Below are 16,436 nucleotides of genomic sequence, written 5' to 3'. Positions count from 1 at the left end.
TAGGTCTAGGGTCTATCGCGGGCCACGTTTTAGCTACATAAAGTAAATATAAAATTAAAATAGACCGTTAGGAACCCTCCCACACCTCCCCCTGCAACTTATAGTAGTTACCCCGGGTAGAAGGCATGCTGGATGCCACTAGCGATGCACAATACACATGTGTTTGTCCTGCACTCTGTATGTACTCTGTAGTAGACACATATATAGTTACATACTGCGACCTGCACCTACTTACTTAGGTTGGCCGTGTAGTTTAGGTATGTAGTTTGTCCACATACGGGGTTCGTCAGGGACAAGAGACATGTGTCATAGCAGGATTAGGCCACGACAGAGGCAGCGAAATTTTTTTTCCCCTTGACCCTGCTTATGGGATTTGATTCGCTTGGGATGTGCAGAAATATTGTTTGTGTCACCTCTGCCTCCAAGGTGTTGTGGGGGGGGGCGGAGGAGGATGAAATCCCAACGATCCCACAAGGTGTCTGTCTGTCCGTCTCCGATGTTTCCCTCCGTATACGGAGTTGCTACTATACTTAACCTTTTTGTTATTTTTTAATTTTTAATTTTATTATTGAGCACCTTGTGGCTCCTTCAGTCCTTTGGGTCCTGGTTTGAGGCACGTCGGAAACCTATTCGTCTGCTTTCATCTATCTGTCTATTAACCTGATGATCAGCGAAAAAAAAAAAGAAATATAGGAATAAATACCTAGATAGATTCTGAAAAGATCAACACCCCCACGTTCGGCCTATATCTATAGCGGACACAATAATGACAGACAGAACCAACCTCTATCTAACCAACCTCTAACGAACCGACAAGTAAGTTGACGGACGGCATGTCCCGAGATTCCCCGTAGTGTGCGATGCCTGCCGGACCAGCCGTGGTGGGAGGATGTTGTCATCTCCTGACGCCGGCAGCAATTGTTCTTAGGTAATTTTGGCCCTGGCCCTGCGTCACAATACCCGCCCGGTCCGTACGGCCTCCATCGCACGCCACCGCTTTGAGCAACAGAGCGACGGCATCGGAGCGGTTTGGTACGGTAAACCCAGGGGAAAACCCAAGCACATCATTATTAAGTTACCTAGACCATGTTTGCTTTAGTGTGGTTCGGGGCCGACCTTGGGTTGTGCATATGGCGTCAGACCACTCGACATCCTTGCTCGTTTTTGTGTTCTTTTTTTTTTTTTTTTTGAGAGGAGTCGGCCCTTGGTTAACGTCTCCTGATGCTTTATCCCCTATATCCCGGTTTGTAGTACCGTGGTGGCCGAGTTCGAGTTCTTTTTTTTTTTCTTTATGTCTTTTGTGTTCTACGCCCAAAAATAAACTCAATTGGTTGTCCGGATGGCTGGTTAGGCAGCCAGGCTGAGACAGAATTTTCTTCTCGTGTACTTTTCTTGCCTGAATTCTGATAGAAAGAAAGGCGTGATTGTAGAGTAAGGTAGATAGTGACTCAGGAGAACCCTAACAGAACTAAAATCGGTGACTACGGAGTCGGCCGTGGGCTCCGTACCGTAACCCGCAGGGCCACTAGGCTAGATAGGCTGGCTGGCTACCTAGGGACGATCCAAAACCGCACAAAATCACTACGCAATTCCAGTTCGCCATGAGGGCAGGCAAATTTCACCATCGGCGAGCTGGGTTAGGTATTCCTGCTTCTAGACTGCAGGCGGGTGGAGTTGGCACTCCCGAAGTAGGGGATGGGGAGTGGATCCCTGGGCCGGATGTGAAGATTTTCGTCCTGCTTTTTTCGTCCCTCCGTAACCTTATTGGGGGTGCTGCGGTGCTAGTGAGTCACACCACAGCTCCTGCTTTGTACCTCATCCATAGTAAGCTGGAGATATATAACCCGTAGCGCCTCGTCCGATCTCCTGATCCCCCTTCCCTTTGCTTCCTTCCTTACCTCATCTCATCCTTCCCCGGGATGATGGTCACTCCTTTCCTTACCGTCTTATAAAACGCTATACGGACTGTACCTGGGTACAAGACTCCGGTCTTTGCCCAACCCCCAACCCCTTTGAGAAGAAGCATTACGAAGAAGAAAAAAAAGTTATCTTTCTACTCCCCGACTGGACGGAGAATGGGCCAGAGGCACAACCGACGACGCACTCGACCCCGATCTCGCAACCGCAGCGTCGATCTCATCGCATTCGCGCCGTCTTCTCGACTACTCCCGCCTGTCGACTCGAGCATCTCCGCTGTCCCCTCCGCATTCGACTGTCTTGATATACCCGCCCCGACCTGGCACTATGGGCATTTGATATGGCAGAAGCGTGACCGTGCGCTAAGGATGGAGGCTTCGACACTGGAGGCCGAGCAATGTCGTCTCTTTGGCGGAGAACCCGGTGACGATGTAGGCCTGTGCTATCGCATGTTGGAGTACTTCGGTGGACTGGATTATATCAATTGGTGAGTTTTCCTTTTTTTTTTCCAATCCGTTTTACCTAGTCTAATCGTCACACACAGTCCGCAGTCCTTGAACGCACTACCTGGATGATTCGTCATGCAGATATCATTGGCCTTTTTTTTTTTATTTCAGCAATTTATCAACAATTGTCGTCCAGGCGGTGGAAAAATAAAATCTTTTACCAGAAATCAAAAAAAGGGACCAAAGGCATACAACCCCGAATGGCACGCACCGCACCCCCTTTCAGCCGAAACGCCAGCGGGCCCATCCCGACGATATGAAATCCGACATCAGTGAAAAAAAACCCCAACCTGAATTCCCCAGCACCCCGACAACCCGCGGGAGAACCAGATTCAATGGAACCACCAAGTTCAGTGACTTGTAGCAATGAAGATCCCCGTCGTCTCATCTTGCTGTAACAAGTGAGCGAGCGCGCGCGCGCGGATCGGATTGGTCTTTTGGAAGACTTGGCCATGTGAACTCTGGCAGGGAGGAATCCCGCACGCTTGCGACGTCGAGAGCAGAGGGTTCGTCGCGATGAGGGGGGCCTTTTCCGCCTGCTGGGTTGAAGTTCGTGTCCGACCATTCCAGACACTTGAATTCCCCGGTCGGGCGGATCAGTTTGCCCGCCTCGTTGTTTTTGCGCAACCCTTTCAGCATTTCCGTTTTGCAGTTGCGTGTGGGGGACTTCTTTCCTCCCGCTAATTGGAAGAAGAGCTGGGCTCTGATGCTCAACGTTATGAGGAGATGACACCAAAGGAAAATTACAACTAGGAGAATCAAAAGTTTGGGCTGGCGTTATTTGTTGTCCATTCAAAGAGACCAAAAAAAAACAAGAGGGATACCAGTTTTATGAGGAAATGAAGCTTGGGACGCGAATGCCTGTATGCCTGCAATAGAAGGCCCTTAATTAGTATTCATCGGTAGATAGACTGGATGTATTATCCATGATTGTACAGCGAAGCAAACATTCACAATAACATAATCAATCACAATAATCAAGCCACAAGGACCAGCCTTATCCATCTTAGTCAGACCGAGTCTCCTGACCCCGACGGTCTGAATAATTGGTCCTCCAGCCACGCCAGCCCCGATGCGGCAGGCGGTGAGGACCCCTGCTGCTGCCCCGTAAAGGACACGGTCGATCACAAGGCACGCCTGATGCCGATGCGATAATCCTCTCTCGTCCCTCCATTCACCTCCTTCTCCTCCTCCTCCCCTCCAACACTCTTTTGTTGCGCCCCGAGGGATAATGCTCCCCGACCCCTCCCCGTGAATCCATCCCTCTAATCCTGTATCTTGGTCTCTGGTCTGCTGGACATATCTACCATCCATACAGTGAGCGTGTTGCCGTGTCCCGGGAGTTGTCTCTTTCTTCTTGTCTTGCCCGCAGCGGGCGACCGTGTCCATTGTGATTTTCCTCCATCATGTCTACCGACTACAACTATGATGACAAGGTGCGTTGCTCCGCGTGGTCGTGGTCTTCAGCCCACGAGATACAGCTGCTAATCCTTCTCTCCAGGGACAATTCTTCCCGTTCTTTGTCCTGACCCTCACCAGTCTCGTCACCCTCCCTCTCACATATAACCTCCTCCGGCCGAGCAAGGGTTCGTATAGACCCTCCACACCTCCTTCGTGAGGTCTGCTTTCAACCGAGGGTGTACTGACGCGTCCAATCCACCGGCAGGTCTGGAAAACACTGCTCCCCGGATAAAATCAGAGTTCAAGCCGGAACATGCCGAACTCATCGAAGCGCAGAAGCGCAAGCGTCTGCGCAAGGAGCGCCGCATAAAGCGCATAATCACCGTCATAGTGGGCTATGCCGTCATGGCATACATGGCCTATCTGATCATCGTTACGGCGAGGGCTACTCCCAAGATCTGGGATCCGTATGACATCCTGGGTGTCTCGAGGGTGAGCTGTCCTGTCTGCGCCTGGAACGCGCTTCAATAAATGTGCGGGCTTGCTGACTGGGGTGGGATGGTTGTTTAGAGCGCCGACGAGAAAGCTATCTCCAGACACTACAAGCGCATGTCTCTTGTCTACCACCCGGACAAGATCCGGCCGGACCCCGCCAAGAATGAAACGATAGAAATGCTGAACGACCGCTTTGTCGAGCTCACAAAGGCTTACAAGGCCCTCACTGATGAGGAAGTGCGTAACAACTACATCCAATACGGTCACCCCGACGGCAAGCAGAGCATGAGCATCGGTATTGCTCTGCCCACGTTCATTGTCTCCGAGGGAAACTCCAAGTACACGCTGCTGGTCTACGGCGCCCTTCTGGGCGTGCTTTTGCCTTACATCGTTGGTCGCTGGTGGTATGGCTCTCAGCGCTACACGAAGGAGCGGGTTCTCGTCGCAAGTGCCGGAAACATCTTCCGCGAGTACAAGGAGGATATCACGGACGGTGGAATCGTCAACGCGTTGTCCACTGGCGCTGAGTTCAAGGAGATGCTCCAGGGCGCTCAAACAGATGCCGGATTGGCCAAGCTCGAAAAGAAGATCCTGGCTGAGGACTCCATCCTGTCGCCCGAAGAACGGAACGTTATCAAGTCCCTAGATGATTCCGGTAGACGCAAGGCGCTGTCATTGCTCTGGGCCTACCTGAGCCGCACCGACTTGGACGACACTACCCTCGACGGCGGTAAGTGACCCTAGCCACTCGTGCAGGTCAATTTGCTAATGCGCATCTGTTTACAGAGAAGTACGAAGCTGCCCCAATTGCGTTGTCTCTGAACGAAGCCTTCACTGCCATTGCACTTGCATTCGGTAACGTCCGGCCAATCATCGGTTCTTTCCGCACCTCTCAGCATCTTATTCAGGCTGTTGCCCCGGGGTCATCGCCACTCTTACAACTGCCTCACTTCACCGATGAGGTTGTCAAGTCTGTCGAGGGCGCTGACGCCAAGGAACACTACACCGTCCAGAAGTTCATGAGCATCCCCGAGGAGAAGCAGCGCAGTCTCACCGTCGGCGCTGGCCTCCTGTCCGAACAGCAGTACAACACCGCCATCTCCGTCGCCAAGCAACTCCCCGTTCTCGAAGTGTCCCGTGCCTTCTTCAAGGTCATGGGCGAAAAGGTCATCACCCCCAGCAGTCTGGTGCAACTGGTCGTCAAGGCTCGTTTCGTGCCCCCCGGTTCCTCCAACGTCCCGCAGGTAGAGGCTCTCGACCTGGAAGACATCGACCCGGACGAGGACGACCTCGACGCCATCATGGGCCGCAAGCCCGCCAAGAACAAGACCACCAAGCTCGTCAACGGCCAGAAGGTCGAGGAGAAGGTCGAGACCATCCAGCCTCCCCTGGCTCACGCGCCCTACCTCGCCCGCGACCACTCTCCCCGGTGGAACATCTTCCTCTCCGACGCCAAGCAGGGCAAGATGGCCGTGCCCCCCTTCACCTTCACCACCTTCGACAAGCCCCTGTTCGACGCCGACGGCAAGCCCACCTTCAACATCCAGACCCTCAAGATGCAGTTCCAGGCCCCTCCCCAGGTCGGCGACTTCACGTTTGTCCTCCACCTGCTCTGCGATAGTTACTTGGGTCTCGACACCAAGATGGAAATCACCCTCCACATTGACGACCCCGCCAAGGCCGCCGCTTTGGAGGAAGAGGACGATATCAGCGAGCCTGATGAGGGTAAGCCCGCCGCTCTCCCCCTGTTTCTTCCTATTGGTCAAACTTAATGCTAACGAACATTCCAGACTCGATAGCCGGTCAAATGCAGGCCCTGAAGACCGGCCAGCCGCCCAAGAAGGCGAAGAAGCCCACCGCTGCAGACTCTAGTGACGACGAGAGTGATACCGATGGAGATGCAGGAGATACCAGCGACACGAACACGGAGACCGATATTGATGACTAAACTTAACTACCTAACTTACCTTTTGCCAAAGTATCGTTGGCAAAGTCGGTCTCCGGCCAGACGAGAAAGAAAGAAAGAAATTAAAGAAAAATTATAAAGAAAATTCAATTCAATTCATTCAATTCAATCAGTTCAATTACTAATTCGGATGACTCACATTCGCACATTCGCACATTCGCACAAAGATACCTCGCTCTCTCCCTCTCCCTCCCTTCCTCTCTCTCAACAACGCCTTTTTGTTTTATCTATTGATTTGGTTATTTATTTGTTTATCTATCTGTCTTACCTAACTATAAATTCTGCATGCATGCATGGGCGGTTAGCTGGCTGGCTTGGATGGATGGATGGGGCAGAGAAATTGCATATTGATTCGGGTTATTTTATCTTCTCTTCTCTTCTCTTCTCCTTTATAACCATTTTCGTTATATATTTGTTTGATTGTTGTTTTTTCTTTCTTCCTTTCTTTCTTGTATTATATTCATGGTTGAGTTAAGTTTGATCCAGATCACTCACTCACACACACACTCACTCACTCACAGAGTCTTAATAGTCTCCCAGACCTTTGCTAGAATGGTAGATAGATAGATAGATAGATAGATAAATTGGGCTTGCACTCTGCGCGTAGTTGTGGGTAGCTTGATTTGCAGGGCTTGATGGATGGATAGATATATAGCTAAAATAAGTTATAGTAATAGTAAATGATAGATAGCTAGAGTAGCCATACTGATAACCCCCTATCCTATCCTATCCTACTCATGCTCAACTTTTGCTGGAGTATTTCTATTGTGTGTTAGTTTATCTCTCATTCCGTCCTCGTCCCTATCTATCTATCTATCTATCCTCCACCACCACCACCACCTAAATTTATCTTTGAATCTGCTCATCTATTACCTACTACTATACACTTGGCATAATTATGTATGTATGTATGTATGTATATGTGTATGTGTATGTGTGTATGTGTGTATGTGTGTATGTGTGTATGTGTGTATGTGTGTATGTGTGTATGTGTGTATGTGTGTATGTGTGTATGTGTGTATGTGTGTATGTGTGCATGTATATTAAAGTGAGCTATATCCCTATAAGTCGTTGGCTGATTATGAACTTAACCTCTGGTAATATGTTCCATGAATCAAGAATAGGAAGTTAAACTCAGCCAAGTAAGTCACGCAGTCATGCTACCACATAACCTATTATTTTTTGTTGTTGTTGTTGTTGTTGTTGTTGTTGTTGTTGTTCTTCTTCTTCTTCTTCTTCTTCTTCTTCTTCTTCTTGTTGTTGGTGGTGGTGGTAGCTGATTATTCTGTGTCTGATATAATATGATAGATATACAGTATTATTTTCGATGGCTCATGTAGATGTGTTGTGATGTCTTGGCTTTTTTTCTTTCTTGTCTCTTTCTCATGCCAAGTTTATTTGCTTATTGACGATGTAATAGGCAGTAGGTAGGTAGAGGCACGCAGTAGTACGTGTATAGGTAGGTAGGTAGGTAGGTATCAAGTAAGGAGTAAGTAAGAAAGTAAGTAGTAATAATCCCTCCCACCCGAATATAATTTCTTGGTTTCTTGATTTCTTGATTGATTCATTGATTGTCTGAGACGGATATCCGAGAGAGAAACAAAAAGAAAAGATCAATCAGGGCGGATGGTAGATGGTGGATAGTAGATAGTAGAAGAAAGTAGCAAGTAAGAGTAAGAGTATTCTGTCCTGTCCGAGGTATAAGGATGTACCGAAACAAGACAAGTAAAGTCTTTCTTAAACGAATGAGGAAGTCGAAGATGGTCAAGGGCAGATCTTAACCACTATTGAGCTTCCAGCTTATACTTTGTATATGTCAGTTGATTCTCTGTCATTGTATGTGTGTGTGTGTCTGTATGTGTGTGGGACCGCGTGGTCATCCAACAATCCAATCCAACGCCTTGCTGGGTATGTATGTAAGAGTAGGTAAGGTAAATAAAGGCTAGGTACTGAGAGCTCGCAGGGCATCCAAAGTGATGCGTGCGGTGGGATAGCTAGGACAGCGAGTGCAACAAGATCAGGGGCTAACAGAAGCGAACGGTGGGCAAGGGTGGCTGCCAGCCTGTCTGGTGCGCAACGCAGAACGAATGAGAGGGTGGGTGGCAAACGCCTGCCCGGAATGGAATGAGGCAGGGAGGAATAAGAGAAGGCCTTAAGGACCGGGGGCCGCGGGGCTCGCATTCCGTGGGTTCATTCCACCATGGCTACCCGTACGGGTACGCCCAACCAGATGGAAGAGCCGGATAGATGGGCTGATGGTCTTGTATATGTAAGTTATAGTCGCCCATCATGACGGGGAACGCAGAGGCCGTCGCAGGGTGCTGCGATCCTGGCCCGGTTGTCACGCCGGGGACAAGGCGGCTCTTCGGGGCCCCCTCATTACAGCTGGCACCCATGTAGTAGTAGATGGGATGCCCGTGATCAGTCATCGAAGGCCCGAGTTCTGGGCATTTGGCCTCGCCCACAAGACCGGTTTCCAAGGTCGGTCGAGGCATGGCCATCGCCTGGTACCCCGGGTGGGGGTAGCCGTGGTATGGGCCAGAGTGAAGGGGCTGAACTGGCTGCAGCTCTTCCCATTTCCAGGGATCATTCCCCTTGAGGGAGGGGACGATGGGGCTGCAGTTGCTGGGAGAAGGATCCGGGGGAGTGGCAGGTTCGGGGGAGGGATCGGTCGTAGCACTGCAGTCAGTAGAGGTGGACAGAAACCGCAAGTACTGCAGGTCCTCCGAGTCCTCGTCCGGCTCATCCGGGTTCTCCTCAGCCTGCTTGATCAACCCCAGTCGATCCAGGATAGTGTGCGTCAGAGGATGGCCATCCGAGCCCTCCGCCAAAGGCTCTCCAGGAAATCCTTCCTTGTCGACACATAATTTGTAGAGCCTTTGGAGGGCTTTCACGACCAGCGAATGATGCGATTCCAGCATTTCGACGAATCTGTCCACACGCGAGGCTAACAGTCAGCTTCGGGGCGCGCTGCACGGGACGTGGGGGTGATCTTACCCTCGAGAGTACACCTTCGTTTGCGTCGCCTTTCTTTCGCGGAAGAGGCAAGGGTGATTGTACGCAGAACAGCGGTTGCATGGTTGCTTCCCATCACACTAGCATGAATGAGTATGGCTGGCCACCGAATACTGTGCCAAGGCCCGGGCAGACGCAAGAGAGAGGCACAGAAGAAGGAGGCAGCGCTTCACCAACCTTGGTCTTCTTGACCCTGCAGCGATCGCACGCCTTCAGGACATGCTTGCGCTTGACCCGAAAGACGCGCTGGTCGTGCTTCTCCTCTCCCAACCCTGCGCGAGACTCCAGCTGCGCGAGGGATGAGACTGCAGCAAGATTGTAGATGGCGTCTGGGAAGCCCGGAATATGCGACTTGGGTCGCAGTTTTGGCTGGCGGGACATTGTGCAGGGTTGGCAGGTGCAGTCGGGATGGCAACAGAGGAGAGGAATAGGGCAATTGCGCACACTCCGGAAGAAGAAGAGCAGGCGAGGCGAGGCGAGGGGGAAAGGGGGAGGGGGGAGCCTGATAACTATGATATGGGCCCTGACTAATGGGTGGCAGGGGGTCGCTGGCAGGGAGGGGGAGGGGTAGATGTCAGATTTGCTCCAGGGAAAGCAAGCAGGTGGGGGTGCGAGATATTGGGAAGGGACAGGACCGAGAGAGGCTGAGAGTGTGGACATGTGTTGATATCATTTTCCATCGGGAAAAGGACCGCGTCTCGAGCGAGTGAGTGAGAGAATGCCCCGCACATCCAGTCGACAGTGACACTCCCATCCTACCCCACCCCGACGTATGGTATATCGCATCGCATGGGAACGCGATGGTGACGTGGAACGCGGCCTGTCACGATATCAACCGGCACGGTCGCTCGACGAGGTCCTTCAGGCCGTTGTGGCTGTGGCCGCCTGGCAGGTACATCCATCCATCGCCCATCTCATCCCCATTCCTCCCACAGGGGGCCCCCGCAAATCCGCAAATCTGGACAGATAGCTTGGCCTGACAGTCCATCACGCCGGCTGATACAGGTGACCACACCAATTTGCTGGCTCGAGACACGCCCGTAGTCATGCCTGGCGACGGTCCGAGCCGTCAGAACCAGAGAATGCCCATAGCACCGCTCATCGGCACCAACCGGGCATAACCCTGGTCCATTTGGGCAGCGAAACGCAGCGTAAGCGTTCAAGCTGACCTGTTGCGCGATGCCAGTGGCAGCCCTCGTCCGTCCTGCTAGGCAGGACTTGCCGCATCGCGTAATTGCGATTTGCGACAATTTCCGGCTGCTGCATCCCGTATCCCCTCTTACGCCTGTCCCGGGTCCCTTCGCGGCTTTGTCTTGCGCTGCTGGTGAGACCGTGTTGTCGCGAGACAGGAAGACCGGAGTTGTGGTCTCAGTCAGGGCAGCAGGGAGCAGGGGGGGGGGAGTCGATGAACCGGTGAGGAAAGATGGACGATAGCTTATGCCTCATGGGCGCCTATCGGACGTTTCGAGGGCTGTCATTGGCATACGGCTGACCAGCATCATATCACCCTGACTACCGCCATGTAATCGAGGACCGCGTGCTTTTTGCGCTGGGTTCAGCGTTACGCCAAGGTGATCGATCCCTTTTCTTTTCTTTTCTTTTTTCTTTTTTCCTTTTTTATTCTTGAATTTTTCTTTTTTTTTCCCGGCAAAGTTATAGGGAAATCACCTGCACTAGGCACGTCCTGCTTGACTGGGCCTAGTGCCAGGCAAAGGACGTCCGGCAGTCGCAAGAAATGACCGCGGCAAATTCGGGTGGTTCGATCCAGTCAACAAAAAGCGCATAATGCTTTTGTTCTTCCTCGGGAGAGCTAGTCGTGGGTGACTGACTAGTCATCGCCGGGAGCTCTTCAGGCGCTGAAACGCAGGGTGTCTAAAAGAGGGCATGGGGTCTATTGCTAAATCCCTACCCCGGTCCTATCTGACCACGTTTGACGGTAGGGCACCGTTGGCATGTCGAAGATGACAGAGACACGATAATCTGAGCCCTCGAGGCGCATGTCTCAGGAGATCACCTGACGGCCGGTTGGGATGCCAATGGCATGGGGGGTGACCATCCGTTGAGTAAGCATCAGCTCAGCCGGCTGCCACTAACTGGGGAGGTGCAGAGGGGGTTGCACGGCTTGTGCTGCTTATTGCATCTATCGCTGCACAGGTCGGATCCCTCGAAGGATGCATCCGTGCATAATGGCTGGTGTAGAAGCCGTGCCCGCGGACCAGCCGCTGGAGGGAAGAAAAAGCATCTCCATGACCATCATCACTTTGCTGGTCTGTCAGAGAGGGTGGATACCATGCATGTCATCATATCACGCTTAGTGCCAGCTAGTTGGATAGATATGTAGTAGATAGCCCAGGCAATGTACGTATGTAGAAATTTTCTGAGCCGCCACCAGTCCCCGGCAGTTGATGCGACCCCAGTCACACCGATGAATAGATAGATAGATAGATGGTGGCATGACAAAACACCCCTCACTTCATAGCCGGAGGACTAAGAGCCATAGCCAGGGCAGGGGCAGGGCGGTCCCTCCCATCGGGCTTCCCCTCTTTCTTCTTCTTTTTTTTTTCCCGCCTGGAATGAGGGGCTCGAGGATTGGGAACCTGGGAGGGCGCAAGTCAAGTCAGTCAAGCGCACGGGTTGCGTGCAGGAATAGGCCCGTCCACCTGCAGGGCCCTCGCAACCACGGAGGGGTCGGTTGGGTCTGTGTTGTGGACTTGTTGTTCTTGTTGGCTGGTCCCCCGCCTGCTGGGCTCCGAGCGTCCTGGGCTGTAACCCCAATTAACTTCCGTCAGAATCTTCCCATACATCTAATTGCCGTGTATCCTCAGGAACGGAGGCTGCTGCTGGGGGGGGGGGTTGCTGTGGCGCAGGCGGGCAGAGAGACAGACAGACAGACAGGCCAGCCAGGTGCGAGGCAGGCACCCCGAGAAGGGGGGGAGGTTATTTTCCCATTCTCCAGGCGAGGCCGAAGGTTAATGCTACTCGCATGCTGTCGTCGTCGATCTTCCAGGGCCAACAAGAACCCGTAGAGGCCACGGAATCCGAGCGCAGGCAGCCAGATACTAGCTAGGTGCTACTCCGTAGGTATGTATGTACCGTGGAGGTTGGGTTGCCGAGGATTGAGAACGGAGCGAGATGACGGAAGAAAGGAGAGAACTTGGAACGAAGGAAGAGAGGAGAGAAGGAAAGGGAAAGACAAGGACGGACGCTGAGAGGCGAACGGCAGACGGAAAAGGAAGGCGCGACGGACGAGGGCGTCAGTGGCCGGGACAGGAAGGAGCCCAACCAACGTGACTTTCTCTTGTGGTCAACTTCTTCTCTCGCCTCGTCCTCCCGCCCCTCTCCTCTCTATTATGACCATGGAGTTAAACTGCTATAGCCCCCTCCCCGTCTCCTTCCCCGTCACCGAGGTCCAACTTCCTCTGAGTACGGAGTACACCGTGCACAGAGACAGACCAGACTCAGATGATCACCATGATGACACACACCGACAAACAGACAGACAGACAGAGAGGCCGACCTTTCTTCGATGCATCGCATCCGTTCTCTACATCCAACTCCAACTCCAACGCCCATCCCTCTTCCCCTCTGCCACAAGCCCAGGTATCCCGGCATGACCTGCATTGCATGACATAAACTAGCATGATCGGAATACCTACATATCGACAGACAGACCAATGGAGGGCCAGGGAACGAGTCTCTCGCTGCTTCTTGGCCTGGATGAGCGGCAAGGATGAGAGGGCTCTCGCATACTAACTCTACCTATGTATATACGTATGTATGGCAGGAAGGGAAAGGCGCATATGGCAGGGCCAGAAATTCAAGTAGGTAAGTAAGGTGAGTGAGTGTCTTGGTTAATCTTGCTGATGTTACTGTCACTGTCGTTCGGGACAGGCAACCAACATAACATAGCCAACCTCACTCACTCACCCGGAAAAGCGCGCGCCCCGCATGGGCGGCGACAACAACGCTGAACTGTCAGACTTACAGTATACTACACGACACGGAGGGTAATAAATGTATGGAATGGAAGGATAAAACATGGGTGTTTTCCCACCTGTGGTGTCGCCACGAAGGCTGGTGTTTCCCATTCCTGTTCCCGTGGCAATACCACCGTCGACGTATGTAGCCCGATGTGGATGTGTGTTGTAGTCCGTCCCATCAGATCAATCATCAGATGACAGGGACCCTCCCTCATTCACATTGATTGCACGGTCACGGTCACGGTCACGATCCCAGTCACAGTCACTGACCCCGAACCGAGGATATGGATGTGGATAGCCTGAAGTATCATCCTCGGATTGATGGCAAGTTAAATGCGGATATATTCCAGGCGGAACGCCAATACTCCGATGAGGACGACGACGACGACGACGATGACGGTCTTGCGCCCAATGGGACAAACGGGCGAAGCCCAGAGGGATCGTTGCGTTGCTGGGTCCATTGCTACTCGTCCGAAACCAGCGGAAGAAGCAAACAAACAGACACAAAAGCGGCTAATCAAAAAGATCTCACGGAATCCCAAGGATCGGGAGACAGAGAAGGAAGGACGTTAAGTGGAAGTCGGACATGAGCCTGACTGACAATCACAATCTATCAATCCATCAATCCATCAATCACCATTCGGTTGGCCCTACAGTATGTATGTATGTATGTAAGACAGAGATTGGAAATGAGAAAAAAAAAGAAAGAAAAAGAAAAAAAAAAAAGAAAAAGAAAAAAGAAATAAGAAAAAAAGAAAAGAAAAGTAGAGAGGGCTGCAGTATTGTATGTATGAATGTATGAATGTATGAATGTATGAATGTATGAATGTATGAATGTATGAATGTATGAATGTATGAATGTAAGTAGACGAGTACACTACCTACTCCACAGGGTCTGTCAGTCGGTCACTTGGATGGATGATCGTCAGCCAAACAAGAAACAAGAAACCAACCCCCCCCCCTTTTCCCCCCACCAAGGAATTTGTTTGCTATCTACCCTCGAAACAACAACCGTTCCGTCTTTCATTTCATCTGATTTCATTCCTTCACCCACGAGTCGTACTCGGGAAGGACGATGCTGGCCTCACCACTGGCCAGAAGATCAAAGCTCTCTTCGCTGGTTGCTGTCGTGGGAGGGCTCAGACTGGAGGCCTCGGGCCAAGGGTGGGATTTCTCCTTCTCTAGCGCGGACACGGAAGCCCCAGCAGAAGCAGCAGCAGCAGCAGCAGCATGAGCAGCAGCCTGATCTCCTAGTTCCTCCTTTGTCTCCCAGCGCCTGTCCCCAATCCATTCCATGCCGTCACCAGCGCCCCGGACGTCAGCCTTCCGACGGGTCTTTTCGCGCTCGAGAAGCGGTAGGGCGGCCATTACCGTAGAAGAGGGATCCGACTCATCGCTGCTGGTGCCAGGCAAGACGAGGGTGCGGTAGTGCCATTCCCCAAGGAACATGCCATCGGGATCCACATCCTGGCGGACCTTTAGCCATTCATCCATGTCGGGGCCATACAGATGTTTCAGCTCGGCGCGGGTGGACAGGAAGTTCTTGGCCCAATGCGGGCGGGCGCCCAGGTCGCGCATCAGCCACTCAAACGCCTCGTAGTACTGGTCCTTACAGGGAGGGTCCCGCAGGTAGGGGCGGTAGAGGGTCGCGTTGAGGTACAGGGTCGGACCGTTGGGGCTGGTAGGGTCGAGGAAGGGGCGAGGGGTCTGGTTGCGCGTAGAGTCCGAGACTCTGACTTCGATGGGACAATGCACATACAAGCCGTCAGCGGAGAAGGGGATGCGCGCAGTCGCCGGGTCGCCGTTCAGCCAGGCAGACAGCCGAGTGATGGCCTCGGGGCCCTTTTCCAGCGGCAGCGCCCACTCGTTGACGAACTGCGAGTAGAGACAGTTCATGAGAAGACCCGAGCGAGCGGGTTCGACCGCCTCGGTCACCGTGGCCTCCGCCTTGAAGCCATACTGCAAGCCAAAGACAAGCCACTCCACCCACGGCAAGATCCGAGGGAAGTAGTTGGCAAGGGCCAGCAGGTTGTGATAGACGTGGTACCCGAGGGTCTCTCCATAGAACAGCCGTGGCGGGGGTCGCAAGGGCAGGTCGGTCTTATCGGCGTGCCAAACCACCGCACTCTTCTCATAAGGCATCCACCACACCCGGACGAACTCGTGCGAAGTCCACAGTCCCGACGTCCACTCGTTCAGAACGCTCGACAGCTGGCGACGCGTCTGTCGCCAGGCCACCTTGAACGTGGGCTCCGCTTGTAAAGTGATCTCGACGATGATGCCGAGCGCCCCGAGGGAGATAAGCGCGGCTCGAAAGAGGGAGGGGTTGTTGGTCGCGCTGCACCGGACCAGTTGCCCGTTAGCCAGCATCAGAGTCAGCGACAGGATGCACTCGGAGATCAAGCCATGCTGGAGGGAACTGCCATGCGTGCCGGTCGAGATGACCCCGGCGACCGACTGACTGTCGATGCTCCCGAGATTGGACAGCGTCAAGCCATGCTCCTCCAGCCGCGCGCCCAGATCGCGCAGACGGATTCCCGCCTCGATTGTCACGACGCCCGTCTCGGGCGAAACCTCCAGCACGCGGTTGAAATCATCGAGGTTCACCAGCCAGGAGGAGGTGCAGGTCAGGTCGGAGGGGGAGTGGCCGCTGCCGACGGTGACGAGGCGACGCCGACAATGGCGGGCGAGGGTGACCAGCTTGCGGATCTCATCGATGGAGCGCGGGCGCACGTATAGCTCGGGCCGCGAGAAGAAGGTCTGCGCCCAAGTGTGATGGAGGTGGTCGGAGGACGCGCGGAAGGGCACGGCGGGGTCGATTCGGGTCGCCTCGCGAAGCACGGCGGGGTCCATTTTCTGCAGATGCACGGAGGATGTGATGGATCCGATCGAGAGGAGACAATCGCGTGTGATAGATCAAGGCATGCTGAAGCCGGCAGAGGACAAGTCAGACGGAGGGCAGACAGAGGGCCACAGAAGTCAGTGCAGAGTTGAATTGGTTGGAAGATGGGGAAGATAAGGAAGAGCATGTCGAAAAAAGGCGGGAGGGAATGAGGAAAGGCCGGGCGCGGATGGCGTTGGCTGCCGAGTGGGTCGAGCGAGTCACACCACGACTACTACTAGTAGTATAGATATAGTAGATACTGTTCACCACCA

The 16,436-nt window shown here is 53.0% G+C and overlaps 5 protein-coding genes across 5 annotated transcripts; 2 read left to right on the top strand and 3 right to left on the bottom strand.

Moving 5' to 3' along the window:
• The first annotated feature begins 1,875 nt into the window (after positions 1-1,875).
• Positions 1,876-2,550, top strand: BO70DRAFT_134977 (uncharacterized protein). The gene is made up of 2 exons (XM_025538070.1): positions 1,876-2,404; positions 2,462-2,550. Exons 1-2 carry the CDS (start codon positions 2,076-2,078, stop codon positions 2,490-2,492), a joined length of 360 nt encoding a protein of 119 aa, XP_025402975.1. The 5' UTR covers positions 1,876-2,075; the 3' UTR covers positions 2,493-2,550.
• A 223-nt stretch (positions 2,551-2,773) lies between these two features.
• On the bottom strand, positions 2,774-3,304 carry BO70DRAFT_426526 (uncharacterized protein; the record flags this gene model as incomplete). The annotated part of the gene is made up of 2 exons (XM_025547798.1): positions 2,907-3,304; positions 2,774-2,815 (listed from the first exon to the last, which is right to left on the bottom strand). Exons 1-2 carry the CDS (start codon positions 3,060-3,062, stop codon positions 2,774-2,776), a joined length of 198 nt encoding a protein of 65 aa, XP_025402974.1. The 5' UTR covers positions 3,063-3,304.
• Positions 3,305-3,829: 525 nt separating this feature from the next.
• BO70DRAFT_393327 (J domain-containing protein) lies at positions 3,830-6,267 on the top strand (the record flags this gene model as incomplete). Its single annotated transcript, XM_025546357.1, has 6 exons — positions 3,830-3,859; positions 3,925-4,009; positions 4,090-4,316; positions 4,395-5,049; positions 5,106-6,044; positions 6,110-6,267. The coding sequence occupies 6 exons, from the start codon at positions 3,830-3,832 to the stop codon at positions 6,265-6,267; spliced, it is 2,094 nt and encodes a 697-aa protein (XP_025402973.1).
• A 2,222-nt stretch (positions 6,268-8,489) lies between these two features.
• On the bottom strand, positions 8,490-9,681 carry BO70DRAFT_368701 (Zn(II)2Cys6 transcription factor domain-containing protein; the record flags this gene model as incomplete). Its single annotated transcript, XM_025544641.1, has 3 exons — positions 8,490-9,216; positions 9,283-9,380; positions 9,478-9,681. The coding sequence occupies 3 exons, from the start codon at positions 9,679-9,681 to the stop codon at positions 8,490-8,492; spliced, it is 1,029 nt and encodes a 342-aa protein (XP_025402972.1).
• Positions 9,682-14,237: 4,556 nt separating this feature from the next.
• Positions 14,238-16,285, bottom strand: BO70DRAFT_359132 (D-arabinono-1,4-lactone oxidase). Its single transcript, XM_025542469.1, has one exon. It carries the CDS (start codon positions 16,131-16,133, stop codon positions 14,319-14,321), a length of 1,815 nt encoding a protein of 604 aa, XP_025402971.1. The 5' UTR covers positions 16,134-16,285; the 3' UTR covers positions 14,238-14,318.
• Between the last annotated feature and the right edge of the window lie 151 nt (positions 16,286-16,436).

This window comes from Aspergillus heteromorphus (assembly GCF_003184545.1).
Source record: "Aspergillus heteromorphus CBS 117.55 chromosome Unknown BO70scaffold_3, whole genome shotgun sequence".
NCBI classification, from domain to species: Eukaryota; Fungi; Ascomycota; class Eurotiomycetes; order Eurotiales; family Aspergillaceae; genus Aspergillus; species Aspergillus heteromorphus.
Note: the sequence above shows the minus strand (reverse complement) of the source record. Positions and strands in the feature narration are given on the sequence as shown.

What these genes read in the sequence shown, in the direction of transcription:
- BO70DRAFT_359132 (XM_025542469.1), bottom strand. Translation starts at nt 16,133, where the DNA reads ATGGACCCCGCCGTGCTTCGCGAGGCGACCCGAATCGACCCCGCCGTG.
- BO70DRAFT_134977 (XM_025538070.1), top strand. Translation starts at nt 2,076, where the DNA reads ATGGGCCAGAGGCACAACCGACGACGCACTCGACCCCGATCTCGCAAC. An exon ending in GGACTGGATTATATCAATTG is followed by an intron (nt 2,405 to 2,461) that starts GTGAGTTTTCCT and finishes CGTCACACACAG; the next exon opens with TCCGCAGTCCTTGAACGCAC.